General features: G+C 38.3%; 1 protein-coding gene and 1 long non-coding RNA gene across 3 annotated transcripts; one reads left to right on the top strand and one right to left on the bottom strand.

The window, feature by feature from the left end:
* Positions 1-2,575: 2,575 nt before the first annotated feature.
* On the bottom strand, positions 2,576-11,582 carry PSMA1 (proteasome 20S subunit alpha 1). The gene is made up of 10 exons (XM_016225191.2): positions 11,516-11,582; positions 10,133-10,177; positions 9,717-9,818; positions 9,493-9,596; positions 7,487-7,575; positions 6,798-6,868; positions 6,572-6,701; positions 5,357-5,436; positions 4,060-4,170; positions 2,576-2,943 (listed from the first exon to the last, which is right to left on the bottom strand). The coding sequence occupies exons 1-10, from the start codon at positions 11,516-11,518 to the stop codon at positions 2,887-2,889; spliced, it is 792 nt and encodes a 263-aa protein (XP_016080677.1). The 5' UTR covers positions 11,519-11,582; the 3' UTR covers positions 2,576-2,886.
* Positions 11,583-11,813: 231 nt separating this feature from the next.
* LOC107523753 (uncharacterized) lies at positions 11,814-20,225 on the top strand. Of its 2 annotated transcripts, XR_015715286.1 has the most exons (4): positions 11,814-12,021; positions 14,576-14,631; positions 16,940-17,038; positions 18,065-20,225. It is a non-coding gene; the product is annotated as an uncharacterized LOC107523753 (long non-coding RNA). The 2 variants fall into 2 exon arrangements; XR_001601888.2 differs by having other exon boundaries at positions 16,940-20,225.
* The last annotated feature ends 959 nt before the right edge of the window (positions 20,226-21,184 follow it).

Genomic DNA, 21,184 nt, shown 5'->3' on the forward strand with positions numbered 1-21,184 from the left:
TAATAGTAAAATATCAAGTCCAGGTAATTGACATTGATACATTCACTCCTCAACTTCACCAGTTTTACATGCACTTATTGTGTATTTACCATGTTTAGACTCGTGATCACATCAAGATAAGGTACAATTCCACTTCAAGGATCATTCCTTTTATAGTTATAGCCGCTTCCATGCATAACCCCTGACAACTACTAATCTGTTCTCCATCCTGTAATTGTCATTTCAAGGATATAATATAGACAATGTAACCTTTTGAGAATGGCTTTTTCTTCATTCCACACAATTCCCTGAGATCAGTTCAAGATGTGTGTACAACAGGTTGTTCCATTTCTGTGTATTTATTTTTAACATGGAATTTTTACAAATGCACTTACCTGGTTTCCAAGCCCACCTATCAAGAAATGACAGTCTGTTGGCATGAAATGAAGCCCCCAAAAAACATAAAAGACAGCATTAAAAAAGCTCAGCAGTTTAGGGCTACCATGGATGGTGTAGGACTAACCATGCCCTCGGACTAACCATACCCTCTTCAGTTGCCCTGGAGACTCCACTGTATTACAGAATAAAATTTGAGACAATAGTCTACTTTGCTTGCCAAATTAAGTAAACTATTAAATATGAAAAAAGGCAAAAAAAGTGATGTTCTATAAAACCTTTAGGTCTGCACTTGAAATTATCATAGGCAGTTCATATTGTTGTATATTCTTAAATACAGAGCTTGTTGGTCAGAGAGCATAATCTTATATACCCTAATTCTTCCTGACTTGTTAGAACATGTACTTTTGTTTTGGGACTTATTTTTACTCTAGCATGTAATTACATCATTTTGAATGCTTTTAAAATTATAGATTATTTGAGAGCAAGGACCTTGACATATACCAAGGATCATAAAAATTTACATGTCTAGGAAATCAAAGCCTAGAATAAAAGGGATTTACCCCAAATTGCAAAATGGCCAAACACTGAAAACGCTGGAACTAGGACCTGAATCCTGTCCCCTACTTTACTGCCTCTTATTTTTAACCATACCAGTTCAAAGATGTATATATAGATGCTTGATAAATTCCAAGTGAAATGAATAGCATCTTTCTAGCAAAGTGACACTTTCCATGAAGACATTAGGAATTCTGTTTACAATTAACACAGTCTAAATGGAATGACTGAATATAACTAGACAAACATGAAAAGGCATCACAATGAACTCTGTACAGTGGAGTTGAATCTTATTGGGGTTAGGAAAATTTTAAGTTCTAAAGTCAGTGTATAAGACTAAAATGACATATTGAAAAAAGTTACTAAACTTGTCCCCAAAACATAATACAGGTCAGTTTTGTTTTTTTTTCAACTGAGTGCCAGCCAATTTGTTTACATTTAGGGAACAGTGTACAAAAACGATGCGCGCGCACACACACATAATCCTTAAATAACAGAATCACTTAACAAAAACCAAGGTTCACTTCAGGAAAGGCACAGGGGAAGAGATCAGCCTGAGGAAAGAGCAGATTATGAAATTTCCCACTTATTCTCCCTCCACCAGATTATACACCCATTGAGTCTGAAAGCAAGTGGGAAGACTCCCTCTCATTCAGTATTATTTTGTGTTTGTGAAATTCACACGTGCTTGATGCAACTCCATTGTTGGTTAAATCGCTACATTATCTTACTTGTGCCCTCATCCAAAGCTCAAATGGCAGACTCCTGAGGCTACTCCAGGATGGAGACATCTCATACATTCCTATAGTCAGAGGTCTTTGTCCCGACAAGGTTGCTAGTTTCTCTTAACCACTCTCCCCTCAAGAAGTCACAGAAAGATTAATACCTACTAATGCTTTAAAAAGTTTTGGGCAACCTGGAAAAAAATTAAACTAACGTTTTATGAATTTTTGAGTATATAAGGTGTTTCCACATAAATTCTCTGATTTAACCTTCAAAATAATTCTCCAAAGTATTTTCTTAAAATAGGGCTAAGTAACTTGCTCAAAATCAGTAGCAGCTAATTAGTAAAATTAGGTCTAAAATCCAAGTTCCCTTCAGAAAGATATGAATCTTAGAAAATAACTTCTCTAGGCTTCTTAGCAACAAGATTTTGGACTGGTTTTATTAAATCAGATTTCCTAATTTCACTTTGCATGGTCTAAGATAAAAATTGTTCTGCAGTACTATATGTTGGTACACAGCTCATAGGAATAATGGAAGGGAACCTAAAGATTGTGTAGGAGTATGGCCGGGGAGGATAAGCAGAAATGATGGTTTCAGCTTAAAACTTCCCTTTTGCTATTTTTGCAAAAGTTCCCTACACTGAGACCAGAGCTATCACTACTGCCATCTGCTGGTTGGAAAGAAAAACGGTTCATCTGTGAATGTTCCGAACCAAATCTCCAAGAATTCTCATGCAGCCAGTCCATACACTGGGAAACAAGTATAAGGCTGTGATAGATAAGAGGTATTATTTTTCCCCACCACTAAAAATAAGGCAATTTATTTCACAAACATGGCAAACGACAAGTTGTAATCTCAGACTACTATCTATATAGTTGAAGCTACTTAAAAAACAAATAAAAACCCAATACACCAGCAGATGAAACAATTTTATTTCACAGTTGTCTTTAAAATGACAAAGACACTATGTTCTTCATATAAAAACATTAGTACAGATAACTATACTTTCTAGAAAATGATTATATAGACCCTTCTCAAAAAAAAAATGCATCCCATTATATGGTTTCAGTGAAGCTGCTTGGGAAAAAACTCACATCTGGACTGATTTCTAAAACATACCATTCCACCACTGCATCTTTTGGTTCAAAGTATAGATTACTGTCATCAGTACATGTTCCTGCATTCTTACACATTTGATAATAGACATATAGACTGGGGAATTATCACTTAATGCTCCATTGGTTCATCAGCCTTTTCTGCAGGTTCATCAGCAGCTTGAGCAGGCTTAAGAGAGGAAGAAAAAAGAAAATGTACATTATTACATTATAAAGAAGTCTATGAAAAAAAGGGGTTAGGTATATTTTAAATAGTTTCAGTTCACTGTCCTGTTGAAACTTCTAAACAAAGGGTTTCTTTGTATTTTTTAAATAGATATAATTTTATGGTTCTCAAAATCCAAGCATCATTGAACAATTCTAACATTTTATCATACTTTGTCTTGCTCAAGAATAAAAAGCCTTCCGACAGCAGTTTAAATAATGCAAATCTTGCTCCTCCAAATACCAACAATATCCTTTTCAAATTGAAAAGAAATTCATGCTATAGAAGAAATTTCTGTAAAGAACACTTTACTTTCAATAGCAAATAAGCATCTATAAATAGCAAATGTATATTCTAAATATCCAATATAAAAGACCAGTATTTAACCTGAGATTCACCAACACATCTTGATCCTTTCTCAATATTTGTGAAGAGCCAACTTAGTTTCCAAAGCTGGTCCCCAGTGAATTTTCTCAAAGTTTCCACTACTATAGACTCCTGGTTAGCCCTATGGCTTGCTTTAGACGACAAGATGTGCCGAAGTGATGCTGTGCTAGTCCTGGCCTTGGCCTAAAAAAATGCCTGGCAGCTTTCACTTTGGAGCTTTTGAACTTTTGCAAGCTCTGAGCTGCTACCCTCCTAGAGAGACCCTTGTGAAAGAGTCCCCAAGATTACATGGACAGAGTCTCTGCCATTCTAGCAGAGGTCCCAGCCTTCTAACTGTCCCTGTAAGATACCTAGAAAGTATGAGTAAAACCATCTTGCATGTTCCAGCCCTACCCCAACTGACTGCAATGTTTAAGAGACCCAACTGAGATCAGCAAAAGAACCATTTAGCTGAGCCCCAGTCAACCCACAGAGTTGTGAGAAATATGAAATATATAACCAATCAACCCTTTTTGTGTTAATGGAGATCACTGCCTCCTCAGTATTTTACTTTACTCAGCTTAGTTTTCCTACTGTCATTTGAATTATAAACTTATCTCATCAATTAAAGACAAAAAATTGTAGATTTATACCATTGTGGTAGGAACAGCAGTTTACTATAGAACTAGGGCCTCTTGTGTTATGATTATATACCTGTGCCTTTCTCTGTGGCCTTTCTTCAAGACCTTCCAGGAATGGAGACACATCATCATCATCATAAATCGTAAACTCCAAGTCTTTACCAACAATTCCAATGGAAACATTCTGAGGAGAAAGAAAAAGGTAACAATTTAAAAATCATGAAAATTTAGGCTGAAAAATGCTTATGATAAAATGTTGGGGGGGAAAGCAGAATAAAAATCTATCTAGTACTTGAATAAGACTTAACGAGTAAGCCCTTATAATTTGCATATTTAAATACTTGCTTTTGACAATCATGAGTATCTCCAAAGGTCTACGTCATCTAGAAAATTTGCAAATTGGCTCACAACGGGAATGTGATGCAGACAAGTGTGAGGGAGCAAACCACTTAGCTAGAAAGTAAGCCTAACTCCTAAGAAATAATCAAATTTCTCATTAAGACAAGACATGATGGTTCTTACCAAAAAAGCAGAGTAAGTTTTGGGATCTAAAGAGAGAGTTTGTTGTTCCACTTATTTATGCATTCATTGGTTGATTCTTGTATGTGCCCTGACAAAGGATCAAACCTGCATCCCTGGCATATGGGGACAATGCTCTAACCAACTGAGCTACCCAGCCAGGGCACATTCCACTTTCTGAGTGAGGCCATCCTTGACTTCTATTTTAAATTATACCCACCATACCTCCTTCCTATACCCAACTGGTCATTCTTTCTCCTCTTAACTTGTTTTATTCTTTCTACAGCATTTTTCACCTTCTAGTATACTATATAATTTACTTATGGGTACACTGTCTATCTCCCCCTACTTGAATATAGGTAACATAAAAGCAAAGATGTTTATTGTGTTTATTATATTCTCAGAGCTCAGTGCCTACAGATGGGAGGTGCTTAATACATATATAGGGTGTCCCCCCAAAAATGTATATACACACTTTGAATAATTATAAAGGCAGTGTTTATTAAACCACATTTCATTTTCAAAATTGAGCTATCAGCTGTTAAAGTGTGTATACATTTTTTTGGGACACCCTGTACTTGTCAACTGAATTAATAATATGAAGATACTCCTATCTGATGAAGAAATAAAGAACATTCTACATCAGACCTACTTGTTTTATACCAAAAAGAAATGTTCAAAAAGAATTTCAAAATCAGATCACTAGCGAATAGTTTAAAGAGAAAGAATGAGCGAAGCAAACATCTCCCAAGTTAAAGAACTGTAAACATACACTCCTCTATTACTTACATTTATACAATATATGATTAAACTGTAATATTAATATCTACAACTGGAAACATGATATTTACCTTTGTAGTCAGGTCCTGTTCTGCAGGAAGTGTCTCTCTTAAAGCACGCAGGCCATGCTTAACCAGTTCATTCAAATTGCCTATATATAATAAATTAACTGTTAAATTTCTAAATTCCATCTTCATGCTAGCTTTCTTTCACTTGTTGGGTTTATACACTGAAATCATGGTTTTAGTCACATACTAAATATATCACAATAAAAACAACCAAAAATTTAATGTTTAGCCCTATAATCTTCTAATAATAAGACTGCTGATTATTGCTTTATGTAATAAGAGGACACATGATTTTTGTTACTAAATTTGACTTTTCCTTATGCTAAGTTAAATCAAAATCCTGATTTACAAATGTTAAAGCTCAACGGTTTGTAGAATATATTCTGTGGAATGCTAGTCGCTGTCTTTGCTCTTTATAAAAGGAGTTTCCAACTCTTTCTATATGGCCAGTATTACCCTGATACTGAAACTAGACAGAGACATCACAAGAAAATAAAACTATAGATCAACTTGACTTATGAATACAGACACACGAAAAACTCAACAAAATACCAGCAAACTGAATTCAGCAACATCTGTGTGTTTATATAAACATTTATATATATAATTTACATTACACACTAGGACCAGTAGGGATTTCTCCCAGGAATGCAAAGATGATTTAACATTCAAAGTCAATGAATGCAATAGACCATGATAGAATGAAAGAGGGGGAAAAACCCACATGATCACCTCAATAAATGATTCAAAAAAGCATGTGTTAAAATCCAAGACCACTGCATAAGCAAAGCACGTGAAAACCTGCCCTATCATCATATCTAATGTCTTTGATCTTTCTTTCCCACATCTACACTGACTTTTTACTTGTTTATGCAGAAATGTCTGTATGGCTAAAAAGAGAGAATCATAGAAAACTAGCAGTTGTAAACAGAGCTTAAGTTGATAGCTAGTACAGTGTTTCTCAACTCTGAGGCATACTTCAGACCAACTAAATCAAGAGTCTTCAAGGTTGGGGACACATACTTGATTTGAAAAAGTCCTACTGGTGAATGAAACTACTGTGGTAGTTAGAAAGGTAAAAACTAGCATGTGTAACAGAAATAATAAACACTTCATGGGCTTAATTTTTTTAAAAACTTTCTGTAAGACTAGTAGTTTTCTCCATTTAGTGTTAATTCACTATATAAAGACTGGAGGGGGCCAAAAAAAATCACTTACATTCCATGAACTCAGACATATGTCTCTCCAAGTAAGTACGAGCTGACTGAGAACGGGCTCCAATGGACATAGCTCTGCAGTCAAAATAGTTAGCAGATGGACAGGTTTGGAAAATATGAGGCCCCATATCCTACAAATATATTAAAAAACAAACAAACACATAACTTTGATTGAATTAAAAATTAGAAAGTTTCTAGTTAGTTTTTAAAATACTCTGTGAACTTACGTCATAACCAGCTATAAGCAGTCCAACACCATAGGGTCTTCGGCCATATCTTTGTGTTGGTATCTGGGTCTCTTAAACTAGTTAAAGAGCCTGTTCTAACAAGGAATAAAGTACTATCTTTATTTTCAAGTTAAACATTATTAACAAAGAATTTTAATTTCTTCATTGCAGTATAATCCACCATAGGAAGAAGAAAACAAACAGAGCAGTATTTCTTTGGCTTACTACTAAAAATTGTTCAACTATCCACCAAAAAATGTTTAACTATTCATAAAATGTTTTCCTCCCATGAAGAGAACCTCATTTGTTTTTGATATATGCAGTCAATGATTTTGGGGGGGGGGGGGGGGGCATCTACAACCTCCAATAAAAAACTTTAAATCTCCTCTAAAAATGATGCTTGGTTAGTTTTCCTGAAATTGAACTTATCTATGTCTGCAAAATATCAATTGCTTATAAGGGGTGATAAAAGAGCAAACCAGTTCCATATTTTAGAACTCGTTCTTCCATGGTAAAAGTTCCCGTAACTCTCCTTCCAAATTTTAAACATTCTGTTATTGACAAGTAACTAACCTTTCCACACAATCTTACCTTTGTTATATGTTATAGTATTCCTAATAACTAACATAAGGATTAAGTATCAAAATTCTTTAAAGTTCATGTCCAAAATGCTAACATAAAAAGGATACTGCTTCCAATTAGAGACACAAGACGGGACACAGGAAGAGGTCTGTCAAATACAAATCTGGAATCCAAACACTCCTGGCGCATAAAATTACTAAAAAAGAAAAGAGAAAAATTAGTAATTTCAAATCATAGTTATTTAAATCTAAATTATGCAGCTTGATTTCTTTTTGCTTTCTTCCAGACATGTGCATGGATGACGTTCATATAAGGGAACCAGAAAGGTATAGAAGCATGTGTTTTTATACCAAACTCTGGGGTGGTGGGTGCACATGAGGTTTTTAAAAAACAACAACAAAACACTAAAATATTCCTTTAGAAATATTCCTTTAGAAAACCTACCCCAGAGCACTTTATGGAAGAGAGAGAAGGCTGAACAAGAGAAAAAGAGCACGCATTCCCTCGTCTCTTATCCTTCCCACTCTCAACAAGATGATCTCGAATTTTAGGTCTTGAGCCAGCCAAAAGTTTAACTACTCTGTTTTTTCTTGAAAGCTGGCTAAAATTTCCCTAATAGAGCAACTGCAAGAAATAGAATCCATACTAGAACATTGTTATGGTTCTTGCCAATGGTACTTCTATCTGTAAGTGGCACTCTAGCGGAGATACTGAACTCCAGGCTGTTGAATCTCAGTTAAACCTGTCAAGGTTGAAGGAAGTCTTACATTTGGAAAAAGGGAATTCATGCCTAACTATTAAAGCCAAGAGAATAAACAACAGGTACCGGCCTTTCTTTCTGCATTGCTTTGTCCAATTTACATGTATGTATGTCACATCTGATGATTAAATGCTGAGGAACCAAGCTGTTTGTTCGGTACTTTTATTTAAGTCCACTTCCCAAGGCTGTCTGAAACTTCATTGCCCCAATATTGCAGGTACCAATTGCATGTGACTACTGAGCACTTAAACAGTGGCTAGTCTAAATTGAGATGTATTTTAAGCGCTAAATACACATGAAATTTCAAAGACTTGGTATATAAAACAGTATAAAATATCTCGATAGTTTTTATATTGATTACATGTTGACAAGACATTTTAGACAGACTGGGTTAAATAAAATGTTTGACAATGCAATATATTTTACATTTTCAAGAGCTGACAGAAACCAAGAATGCTGTCACTATACTGCTGACCTAAGAGAGCAGGGGTTCACTGGGTAACTTGAAAACCTTAAACATTAGCATTACTATTTCCCCCTAGTGGTTATATTCTTTCTTCCCTAATTAAGTCACAGACCTAAACAGATTAGTTTTGGTTTATTACTTCCCCATCCCGATACACACACTCACATATTACCTCCACATGTTAGGCTACTTAACAGTAACCTTGAAAAAGATAATACTAAAAAAATTTAGAATTTAAATACCTAGCCCTGTCTCGGACACTAAGTGGTAAAGGTAGCAAGTGAACTCAATCTGTGTGATTCCAAAGCCCTAGCTCTTCACTTACACAACGCCTCTCAACTAGAAATAATTTTTATCTCCTTTAGACTCCAACAGAAATCTACCTATTCTTCTCCATTTTCTACCTTGTATTACAGACATACTACTAGATTTGCAGTTCCTAAAAGACAAGATCTAAGTCTGATTCAACTTTGTATACTCTGCAGTATCCAGAATTAAGCTTTCCAAAAAAATAAATGCCTAGTAAGTTCTTGTGTATGAAAGCAAGCAAGAGTAGTTTGGCTGTTTCTTAGAAATCAGACAAAAGTTGTCAAGCTCTTCTTAGACATAACATTGTCTCAAACAATATACACTGAGTTAATAAGTATCACATTATTTAGGGATTTCTCAAAAGTGTTAAGATGCTTCATTCTATTTGTAACTATTACAGAGATCAAGAAATGTAATACTTAGTAATCGAGCCCAAATCCACTGAGGTACTCACAATCTTAACTTATAAACACTCTGGTAGAGAACTCCTTAACATATCTTATCTGGATCTTTTCTAGAAATGGTATCAATTATAAATCAAAAGGGGTATTTCTTTTGTTTTTCATGATCATACTCACCATAACAGTCTAGCATCAGCAGTAAGTCCCGCGATTGAGATACCAATATGGTTGTCAACATGGAGAATTTTTTTCTGATGAGCTGCAAGCTCTGACTGTGCTCTCTAAATACAGACATTATAAGACATAAAAACAAGTTTACGATTTTATTATCTATACAGTGAAACTTATATTTGCTAGTTATTTTCTAGAAGAGGAAGACACTTATTGCTTTACTCACTTACCTTCAACGCAACCAAGACTGCATGGGTTTTTGATTTCAGACCAACTGTGGCCGAACCTTGTTTGACAGCTTCCATTGCATATTCAATTTGATGAATCCTGCCCTAAAGAAAAAAAATAAGAAAATATCTTAGAGCCATCTTAAAATATTTTATAAATATTTTATAAAATATTTATAAAATATTTTATAAATTTAAAATTTAGAGTTCCCAAAACTCAGGTGAGCATAGTTAAATCTCAAGTGATTTTTTTTTTTTTTTTTAGAAAACAAGGAAACTCACTTTAATGATAAATTTAGGGCCCAAGAATGTCTAAAATGATTCTATTCCATTTTCTCACAGCCTACAATCTCGTGAGTTTCTAAACAGACTGCAGCCACCAAAAGCCACTTTGCAGAAAGAGTAGAAAACATTTTTACCTGAGGGCTCCAAACAGTGACATCATTGTCATACTGGTTTCGAAACTGAAAGTAATGGGGGGGAAAAAGACCTATTAATATAAGAACATTATAAATCTCAATTCTTAACTCGCTCTTTCATTTAAAAAAGTTTTTCCTATCTGCTCCCATCCAAAATTAACACCATGCTGTTCACACCACCTTACTGTAAGACCACCGCTGCAGGCACTCAGCTGCGAGCCGATTCTACCTCTACCCTGGGCGAGCGGGCGGCAGAGGAAGCAGGTCCGGACCGGCCCTCTCTTCTCAACCCCCAATCCTACCAAAGACCGCAGACAGCACTCCCTTCGGGTTCAGTCAATTACTTACGATCCTACGTGCCCACTTTCCTTCCTATCTTTACGTTCTTCCCTTATATACCACGCTTTCATAAATAGTCAAAAGCATTCCTTTGAAAAAAAACACAACACAAAACAACTATCTCAAATGTCTACCTCTTGAAGTTTCTCCATCTTTTCTTCCAAAACTCCCCGAACCACCAGCTCTTTACCTGCACACCCCTTTCTTCCCTGTATTAGGTCTCATTCATCTCCGAGCCCTCACTATGCTCAACACAGGGCCTGGTACCTAGACATTCATTTTGAATAAATAAGCACAAAAACGTCCTCAGGGAGTTAGACGTGGCCCCGGATCGCTCCGGCGACAGACCCATTCCTGCTTTGACCCCGGTACCGGAGCAGGTCTACCAGAGCTGCGTACGCGGGGGACTCTGCCCGGGGGGAGGGTCCAGGGCTGGCAGCCCCGAAGCCTGTGCTGGAACCCCGACGACCTCGCGGCTCCTCTCAGCCTCCAGTCCCTCGCCGGGAAAACTAGGCGACTGGACCCAGTGACTGAAAAGGGCCTTTTCTAACCGAGTTCTAGGGCAGAGGGGCACAAGACGCACCCAGCAGGAAAATGCACGCGGGCAGGAGCCCAAACCCTGCGCTCGAGGCCGCACCGGCAGCAAGTCGGGGGGGGGGGGGGGGCGCTCCAGGTCCCGTCCCTATTTTCTCCTCTCTCTCTCTCTCTGCCCCCCACGCAGAGCACGAGGGGCCATTCAGTGCTGCTCAGAATCTACTACACCTAAGGCACCCGAAGGGCGAGCTCGGCTAGTCCACGGAGGAGGCAGCGTCTGAGGCCCGGCAGAAAGTGAAACCAAGCCGCGAGGAAGGCCGCCCCTGACTCCCGACCGCCCCTCTCCCGGCCAGGCCGGAGATGCTGAATCACTGCCGAGCGCTCCCGTCGGCTTTGGTTTCCAAGCCTCGCGGCCCCCGGGCGCTCAGAGGACGACAGGAGACGCGGCTCGCCACCCGCCCGTTAGCGGACCTCCGCCCCTACCCTGCCCGGGCTTGGGACCCAACGCACCATGGCTCCGACGCGGCCCGGCTGCCGGCTCCAGCAAAGCTGCGGACGGAGGAGAGCTGACGAATCTACCGCTCGGCGATCCGCACGCAAGCCTGCGGCATTTTCAGGGCAGAGGCGCAGGGCGGAGCAGTCTATCCCAGAGAGATCGATAGGCGCCCAACGCTTCCCCGCCCTCGGAGCTCCGGGCTCTCCGAGGTGGGCGGGGCCTCGGAGGAGGTGGAACCGAGATTGGCGGGAAACCCGGGGCCGGCTGCGGCCGCGGCCGCCGGGAGCTGCTGCGCCCCCGGGACCCAGCTGCGCTTCTGGCCCCCTCGGGATTCACCTGGGCGCTGCGGGTGCCCTCCGGGGTCTCCCCGGCCCGGCCGGATGCCCCTGAAAGCGCTCGAGAAGACAGCTGCGGCCCGGGGCGGCCGGGTGGGCAGCTCAGCCTCTCGTGTAGCGCCCACGGAGATTTGGGGGGCCGTGTCACTGCGAGAAGAACGAGACTGCCGCGAGAAAGGCCACAGGTCGGAGTCCGTTTTCCGTGTGTCCGCCTAGGACGTTGTCTGCGTGCACGCTTTTCTTTCTAAAAGGAGGACTCTGTCGAGGCTCTTGTCACGGGCCACTCTCCGTCACCGTTATTAGGTCCCTGCCACCAGACTTTGAGCTCGTGGAGGGCGGTCGTGTCTTCCTGCGCCCTCAAAAACCGAGCCCGGTGCCTGACAGGCTAGGCCACTGAGAGAAAAACGGACATTTTCTTCCAAAAGATGTGCTTTCTCTTTTGAGAGCCTCTTGTAGTCGAGTCCCTAAGGGGAAGTCGTTTAGGGCAGCTCCGCCGACAGCTGCCAGCCTAACGCCCACCGACTGCGGCGAGGGCGCCTCTCCTCCATGGGGAGGCAAGGTGGGCACCTCGACTCGGGCAAGAGCTGAAGGCTCCTGAGGGACCCGAGCTTTGCAGAGGAAGTAACGCACTCAGGTCACTTCAGTGATTCACTCAAGTTCGGGACAATTTAGCATCACTCTTTTTAAACCTTTTCGCTTATATATGTTGGACATTTTTCCACGTTAAACATTTTCCAGGTTAAACACGGCTCCCTAGTAGTCTGCCTTCTGAACATATACTTTATTTATCCAAGTCCCTGTTGTTTAATATTCAGGTACCCCTCCTCCCAAGCAATTCTCTTATGAGCGGTTTAAGATATTTTTTCATGTACATCTGTGTTCCCTTCCTTAGAATAAATTCATAAAAATGCAATTGCAGGGTCAACTGAAATGGATATTTCTAAGGCTTTTGCTAGGTTGCCCTCCAGAAATGTTTTGCCAATTTGTACTCTGAACAATAGTATATGAGTGCCCTCCTCCTTAAGTTCAACAATACCTAGTTATTTTTAAAAATCATTGTTAATTTAGTGGATTAAATTTACAGATTTAAATTAATGGGTTGTTCTCTTGTGTTTCTCCAGCTCCTAGCACAATGCCTAGCCCATACTATGTGCTTAATAAATATTATTGCATGAATACTACACTTAAAAAGTCATGGCCATCTTTTCATATCCGTAAGTAATGATCCACATTGTTTTCAATAGTTGCATAGTATTCCACTGTGTAGAAATACAATAATTTATGTAATTATGGGTGACGATTAGATTATTTCCAAGTCCCCTCTACTATAATGAATACTTTTTTTTTTAAATCCTCACCTGAGAATATTTTTTCCATTGCTTTTCAGAGAGAGAGTGGAAGGGAGAGAGAGACAGGAAAATATCAGTGTGAGAGAGACACATCGATTGGTTGCCTTGTGCACGAGCCTGGGCCAGGGCCAGGGATGAGCCTGAAGCCGAGGTATGTGCCCTTGGCCAGAATCAAACCAGGGACCCTTCAGTCCCCAGGCCAACACTCTAATCACTGAGCCAAACCAGCTGGGGCTATAATGAATATTCTTATCTATATATTACATAGTAGCAAAGACTGATGTCCAAAACTCTATGTTTCTAGTACTCTTCTAATAGAAATCTTTAAATTTGGAAATATTTACAGTAAAATTCTAGAATTGCTTGCACTTTGATGTCACCATGCTAGATATTCTGTTACCACTATGTATCTACTTCACCCTTTATGGATTATAACAGCAGGGTCCCTTCCTCTCTGGCTTTTGGTTGAGCTCAGCTAATGGAGGGTACTAGCCGGAGATCAGCAGGCAGTAAGAGATAGAGCACTTATTACCCTTTCTCTCTCCATGTTGGTGCCAGGTTGACAGTGGTTCTGCATCATCTCTCATTGTTTCCCTGCCCGTATTCTGATTACACTCCCTTCAGTTGCCCCTTTTGAGTGTGCCATCTGTTTCTTGCTGGTACCCTGGCTGATAAAATAATATTTAAAATTTTTATAGGATGTAGGAGGTATATAATATATTTTTTTTTAATGTGAGAAAAACCTGTTTTCTTGAAAAGTGTATATTTTACTTCTAGGAACAATATCAGTAAGTCTAAAACAGCTGGAAAATAGAACCTGAGGTTATGATGTATGCCCTTCCCTGTTTTCTATGTGCTCTGATATATAAGAAAATATCAGTTTGCGGTTGGTCCTATCATTTTTTCCAGTTATAAAAGGAATATACATTTATTTAAAATTTTTGTCGCATACACGGTATGAAGAATAATCCCATCATCCTCTAGGTAGAGAAATTCACAGTTAAAATGTTAGTGATTTTTTTTTTTCCCCTACAACAATATCTCTCTAAAGAATGGAGGGAAATTATCCTGAGAATATATTTTCCATTGCATATAATATGTAATACATTGTCTGTGTGTACATATGCATATTGTGGGCGAGACTCTTATTGCATAGAAAGAAATACTGCATTTTTTTAGATCAACTTGAACCTAACCCGAGGTACCATCCTGCCATGCTGGTGGAAATTCAATCTCCACTATTATTGAGCATTTCCTCTCCATCTAGGATCATACAAAGTTTCTAGGGCCATAATTATTGTGGGAGTACCTGGAATTACATCAAATTATTTGGTCACCTGTACATATTGATTTACTGCTGAAATTCCCTTTTATGCCATCTTCCCTTTAGGTCTGATGGCTCCAATATTCCTTTACCATCCTTGGAACTCAACAATCTGGAATCAAGTGAGTGATTCTGGCAGCCCCTGCACCCAGGTGCAGCCTTCCTCTTTGAGGTTGTGCCACCATCCTCACTTTGTCACAGAGCAAGACAGGAGTCCTAGCTGTTCACCAAGCCAACGGGATACAGACTTCTAAATCTCTCTTCTACCTCACCCTCAAAGGCATTCCTTCACCCTCCACCCCTTTCTCACTTCAAAAGACAGGGAGAGCTTATGTTGTTTCTAAGCAGCTTTTGATTTTTGCCTTATAAAAATCTGAGGTCTGGATACCTACTTGAATGGAGGCAAGGGGCGGGGGGGATAGGAAAACACACAGAATTAATATCTGAACAAAATAAACTGCCACAAAAATTTGTATCAAATTATATATGCTTATTTTTAACCTACTTTTTAATTTAAACATTATACCACAAATGTTTCTTCATATTACATGCTTTTAAATGTCTGGATAATAGTAAGGTATTCTATCATGTATCATAATTTATTTAACTAATATTTGATAGCCTTTAGATAGCTCACTCTAAAGCTAGCCTTGTCTGTATCCACTCCCACCTTATTATTTTTTTTACTAGTTGTTTAAAAGCTGATGTTCTCTAATGGTAATAGCTAAAGCTTGGAATAGAGCAGATTGGAAATAATAGGCATAATTTGGAAGAACAACAGTTTAGAGTTGTATCTAAACTGCATAATGCAATTTCCCTCCTTCAATGTGTGGGTCTGAAAGAGCGGCCTGTACAAAAGCTGTTGGCATACTTAAGTTGTTAAGAAATATTTTTCCAGAAATTAGGCAATTATTACAGAATGTCATCTAGATAGTTGAGTAACAGTGAATATTACATGCCCATGTGAAAATTTTAACTTGGCTCTTATTAGAATTTATTTTTATTTAAATTTTAAAAATCCAGAAGTAAACAGTGGCCTCTAAATTATAGAAGCAGTGTTGCTTTTCTGACCTATTCTTCCTGCAAAATACCCTTATTGATCAATTTTGTAATTACTGCTTAAGAATCAGGGTGTACCCTGGGCCAAACATGCTTAAAGGAATGAAAGCCACTAAAACCCCAGGAGACCAAATGTCTCATCTGTTGGTCCACAAGTGGAACTTTGATACAAGAGCCACTTTGAAGAGTCCAGCCAACCAAGTCAATTCAGAGTCACCAATATATGCATGGAAGGAAATCATGAAAAGGATAGGCTTTGGAATCAGATAAGCCTCATTCATTCAACAAATATTTATAAATCACCTTTCTATATGCCAGGCATTATTACTAAGATGCTGAGAATATCTCAGTAAACAAAACAGATAAGAATTCCCAAAGAAGATGGTTATGGGATGAAATCTGAGAGAAAAATGAATGTGGGGGTTGCAGGTAGTATAGAGCCTCTAGGCCACTTTGAGTGAGAGAGAAAGCCACTAGAGGGCTCTGAAAAGAGAAATGTCATGATTGATATTTTTAAAGGATTATCTGGAGATAGATAATCCTTTAAAAATAGATTACCAAATGATAATGTTGAGAACAGACTCTTTGGAGCCAGGCATGCTAACAAGATCAAGGCAATTATATAGTAATCCAAGTGAGAGATGACAGTGCCTTGGACCAGAGTTGTAATGGTGAGATGGTAGGAAGTAGTTGGATTCTGGATATATTTTGAAGGCAGAGCTAACAGTACTTTGCTAGTGGATTGTATGTGACATGTAAGAGAAATAGGTTTCAAAATGACTAACGTTTTTGGCCTGAGCTAATGGAAGAATGGAATTGCAATGAACTGTGACAATGGAGAGATAAGAAGAGCAGGTTTGAGGGGAAAGATAAATATGGTTTTATATATTAAAAGTTTGGGATTCTAGTAGACATCCTAATGGAGATATGACGTAGTTAGTTGGCATATGAGTTGGAATTCAGTGGAGAGGTTCAGGCTGGAAACCCAAAATTGGAGGTCATCATTGTAGAAAGTTATTTAGAGCCATGAGACTAGAGTGAGAATAGATAGAAAACAGTTCCAAGAATCATCTGCTGGGGACTTCAATATTAAGACAGAACTGGGTTTGTATTTAAGCTTAGTTACTTATGAGCTCTGACACCTTCGATGACTAATTTCACCTCTCTGTACTTTTGTTGTTGCTTAAACCTATAAAATAGAGATAATATTGGCTAGTGTTTTTAATGATTGTTTTGATGACTAAGTGAATTTCTCATTTAAAGTACTTAGCACACTGCCTGGTACATGGTAAATACTCAATACTTATTAGCTATAATTATTATTATTATTATTAATTCTCATCCAAGGATATTTTTTCCATTGCTTTTCAGAGAGAATGGAAGGGAGAGAGAGAGAGAAATAGAAATATCGATTTGAAAGAGACCCATCGATTGGTTGCATCCTGCACAGGGATTGAGCCTGCAACCGAGGTACGTGCCCTTGGCCAGAATCAAACTGGGACCCTTCAGTCCACATGCCACTGCTCTAACCACTGAGCAAAACCAACTAGGACTATTATTATTATTTTTAAATCAGTATTTGTCTTGCAAAATGTTGCTGGCTGCCTTAGTGATAATATACTCATATAGTCAATATAATAGTGATGCCTATTATTTATCTAGATAAAAAGTAGCAAACTAGAAGCATACAGTGAGCCCGCTCCCCCACTCATCTAGTATCTTAAATAAATTACACTTTTTAGCCTGGAACCTTCTTTTTAAACTTGTTAACTTTTGAAGTCCTTCTAAATAATTAATTTTGCTTTAATCTCTTGAAAAGTTTTATTTTTATTTAGCTACCAAGATCTATGAAACACTACAATAGAGACCTATTTTCCTTTAACACATTGGCGTTCAGTATGGCTGACTGTTACAAAAATAAAAAACATGGTTAGTGAAGTTAGAAATAAGGACACACTTCTTTACTTTAACACATCTAAATAATCATTTGGTCTGGAAATTATTTCATCTTTTATAAAAAGATGGCGACTAATTTTCAAAATAAACAACCTTTTTTGTCCTACCAAAATAAAATATATTCTGATCTCATTTTTATAGAAATCCACCCTGAGATTATTCTGGAAACTGCTTTCTGTGTTAAAAACAGGCAATTCTTCCTTTCCTGGGCCATAGCCAGCATTTTTTTAGTGTCAGGGTGGCTTCAGAATTTCTTTTCCTTTGGCCTATTGCTGAGGTGGCAAGGGTACTTACCACAGAGAAACAAAAGAACAGACATTTTATGATGGAAAGAGTATCTTATAAATTAGTCAAAAATTTTCATTTGTTGTATTTCTTTTCTCACAACAAGAGAGGAAAAAACCACTCAATCCCCAGTTTATGAGTAGGCTAATAATTCCTTAGATACTGGTCATAATAAAAGTAATGTGCCCTTTAAAACCAATGTTTTCTAGAATTGAAGTCCAAAGTTAAGTGCGCAATTCCCTTCTCTGCTGCTAGGTGGCAATTAATGACTTGGAGAGGAAAAAAAAATCTACCCTCTTCCCCCCACCCCCCATCTCCTCCACCCTGAAAGATACGTGCATTTTCTGTGCCTTAAGGTAAGAATTCTCTTAAGGATAATCTTCTCTTTCCTACTTTGTTTTGCCCTAGTGAATTTACATTCACCTTTTCCTTTAATTGTTAAGAATAATACATACAAATCCAACGCAGGCTGCTAGAGCTAGAGAAGAACAGATCGTATCTTTTAAAGAGGGTGGTTTCCAAGCAGAGTGTATGTTCATGAGTGATATAGAGTAGGAAGTTGCTATAATTTCCCTGCAAGATTTTTTTTTTTCAATTTTAGTAAAGAAAAATTTCCTGTGAAAGGAATTACAACGGGCCCACACTAACATTATGCCAAGTGTAGTATAATTAAATATAAAACAAAAATGAAGAAAAAAAAGTACTTTTAAAGACATAAAAGCAATTTCAATGGGGTGAAATTGCTCTTTCAAAAAGTGAACTGGAGGGAAAACAATAGAACAATTGTTCACTGTAGTCACAGAGTGGCACAATATAAAGAACAATTTTTTTTCAGACAACATATCCAGATATATCTATTCCTAGGGAAATTATTTAAAGACTACACGTAGTTGTTGGGTTTTTTGTATTTATAGGTCTAGTGAATCTGTTCTATATCCTTTTAAAATATGTTGAATTGTGTACTTTGCTTTTTGTGACTTTCTTTACCAAAAGAATATATGTAATGAGAATTTGTTTCGTATAAAGTTCAAAATATCAAAATCCCTGTTCAAAGAAGACTCTCAGTTTGAGTCTTAAACCAAAAAGACTCTCCCTAGGCTGAACTTAATGAAGCCTAACACCAAAAAGAAAAGCTGTTTCTGGCATTCTAGGCCTTCCCTGCATCCAGATGGCCTGTCTGTAGCCTAGCCAGAACCAAACCCTTCCTGCTGCCTTTTCAAGCTGGCCTTGGATGACAGCCCCAGGCTACACCAGCTTCCATACCCCCTTAACTCTTCAGTGTCCAAAATTTTTAAGAAGATATGGGACTTCCAATGTGAATTTTGTTGAAAGGGTAAATCAAGTTTTAAGCTTGAAGTTTAGTTTATAAAATATTTATCCACACCACCTCTCCCTTCCCCTCCCCTCCCATAGGCTTTCTCCCAAAGTAGCTCAGTCAGCCAATTGGCATCAGAGGAGCACCGTTTGGAAGGGAGTGTGTGTGGGCAGCTTGCAGGTGAGAACAGGGCTGCCAAGGCAGACCATGCGGTTTGTCCTGTGCCTACACCCAATACCTGACTTGTGCCTTTCCAGAGCATTTGTATACACACAGCAGAACTGCTGTTCAAGGTGTGGATAATTTTTAAAAATATTTTTTAAAATAACTCATTGACAAGATTTTGATTCAGCAAAAGAGAATGTACATGGGAGATATAAAATGACCATGCATGGAATTAAATGAGAACTTCTCTGAAGTAGTTGTGCCAGAAAAATAAATCTGTATGTTTTAAGAGTGCCGTTGGAAATCTTACTTGTGGCAGCCATTGTTTTCATCTTGGGTTTTCAAAGGTTTGTTTGTATGTGGGAATTTCACCAGAAGGTAATACATAAAGCAAACTGTACACTTGGAGGCAAAATTTCCCTATGGTTTTGCTTTTCTGCACATAGATGTTATTAACTGATTTGCAAGGGTGCTTCTCAGTTGGCCAGACTAGATATTTTCAGATGAAAGCCTATATGACTCTATGTTACTTTCCTTCTGATTTTTGAATCTCATTTCTTCATTCTGTGCTCACTGTTATTTTTAATTATTATTATTATGTCTGTTGCCAAGCTATTCCACCTTCCACAGAGTTGATTAGAGACCTGAGAAATCTAAGCCAACATAAAGTCCTGGTTTCCAGATCAGACTACATGAACAAAGGAAAAAAACCTGCAAAAGTGCTAGCTTTTACAGAGCCCTTAAAGCAAACAAAATAAAAAATGCAAAGGAACCTAGAGCTTTAGAGAATGGAGCTTAACAACAGGGACCCATGGAAGGAAGAATGAAAGGATAAAAAAATCACACAGCACTGAGATGAAAAGAAAGTATATAAAAGAGAGAATAAAAGTAAATCTGATATATCTGTTGATTTGCAGTGTTTAGTTCTGGGTGGCTACTCCAAGCAGCAGAAACTCTCTCAGCAACCAATGTAAAAGGGGCCCTCTGGCGCCAGCCACACATTAGTGGCTTCAGAATTGAAACCCTTCCCTTGACCCTCTCCACCTGCCTAGCTCTGTTCAGATCTTCATTCTGGTTGCAGCTTTACCACTTGCTTCTCTGCATTTGCCTGCCCCACAAATGCACAAGGTTGTCTTCTGTGCCACGACCTTTTCTCCTTGCAACTAGTATGATGAAAATTGGGACTTTTCATCCAGCTATGTTGTCTAGAGACACCTTGGGTAACATTCCTCCCAGTTGGACCTAGTCCTCAGGGTTTTTTCTCATGTGAAAAACACACGACTCAATGCACATTTCCAGAAAATAGGCTGAGATCACCTAAATGCAGAACGAGTATAAAGGTCTATCATTTCTGGACATAAATGTCTCTATTTCAGTTTTATACATACCTTACTTGTAACTTATTACCTTAACTAATATCATCTTATTATTAATGTTCCCTTATTAATAACTGATATCTGGTGAATTGCAATCGGATTTTCACAGAACAATAAAATACTACTTCTGCCAGAAAGTAAATGCGGGGAAAAAATTTACAAAAGCAAAAAAGGAACTAACACATGGAGTTAGACGTCAACTTTTCCTCTTAGGAAATCTGAAGAAAAGCTCAGTTAAAGAGAGAGATTGTTTTAGAATAAGTCATCTAATGTTAGTTTAATGTACTTTTTTAAAATGTGCATTTTTTATTTCTGTGAAAAGAATTTTACTTCCCCTTTCAGGTTGAAGAGAGGGCAAAAACTTGAGAGCACCATTCCCATGTTTTAGTGTCAAAAGAAAACTGCTGGCAAAAGAAATGTTATGAATTTATGAAAAACAATAGTTTTCTCCCCTAATTAAAAGGTTGTATGTTTCTCTACTTCTTCCTATCACCGTGAGAGTATACATATAAAAAGGCA

This window comes from Miniopterus natalensis, chromosome 11 (assembly GCF_054644295.1).
Source record: "Miniopterus natalensis isolate mMinNat1 chromosome 11, mMinNat1.hap1, whole genome shotgun sequence".
In the NCBI taxonomy this organism is placed as follows: Eukaryota; Metazoa; Chordata; class Mammalia; order Chiroptera; family Miniopteridae; genus Miniopterus; species Miniopterus natalensis.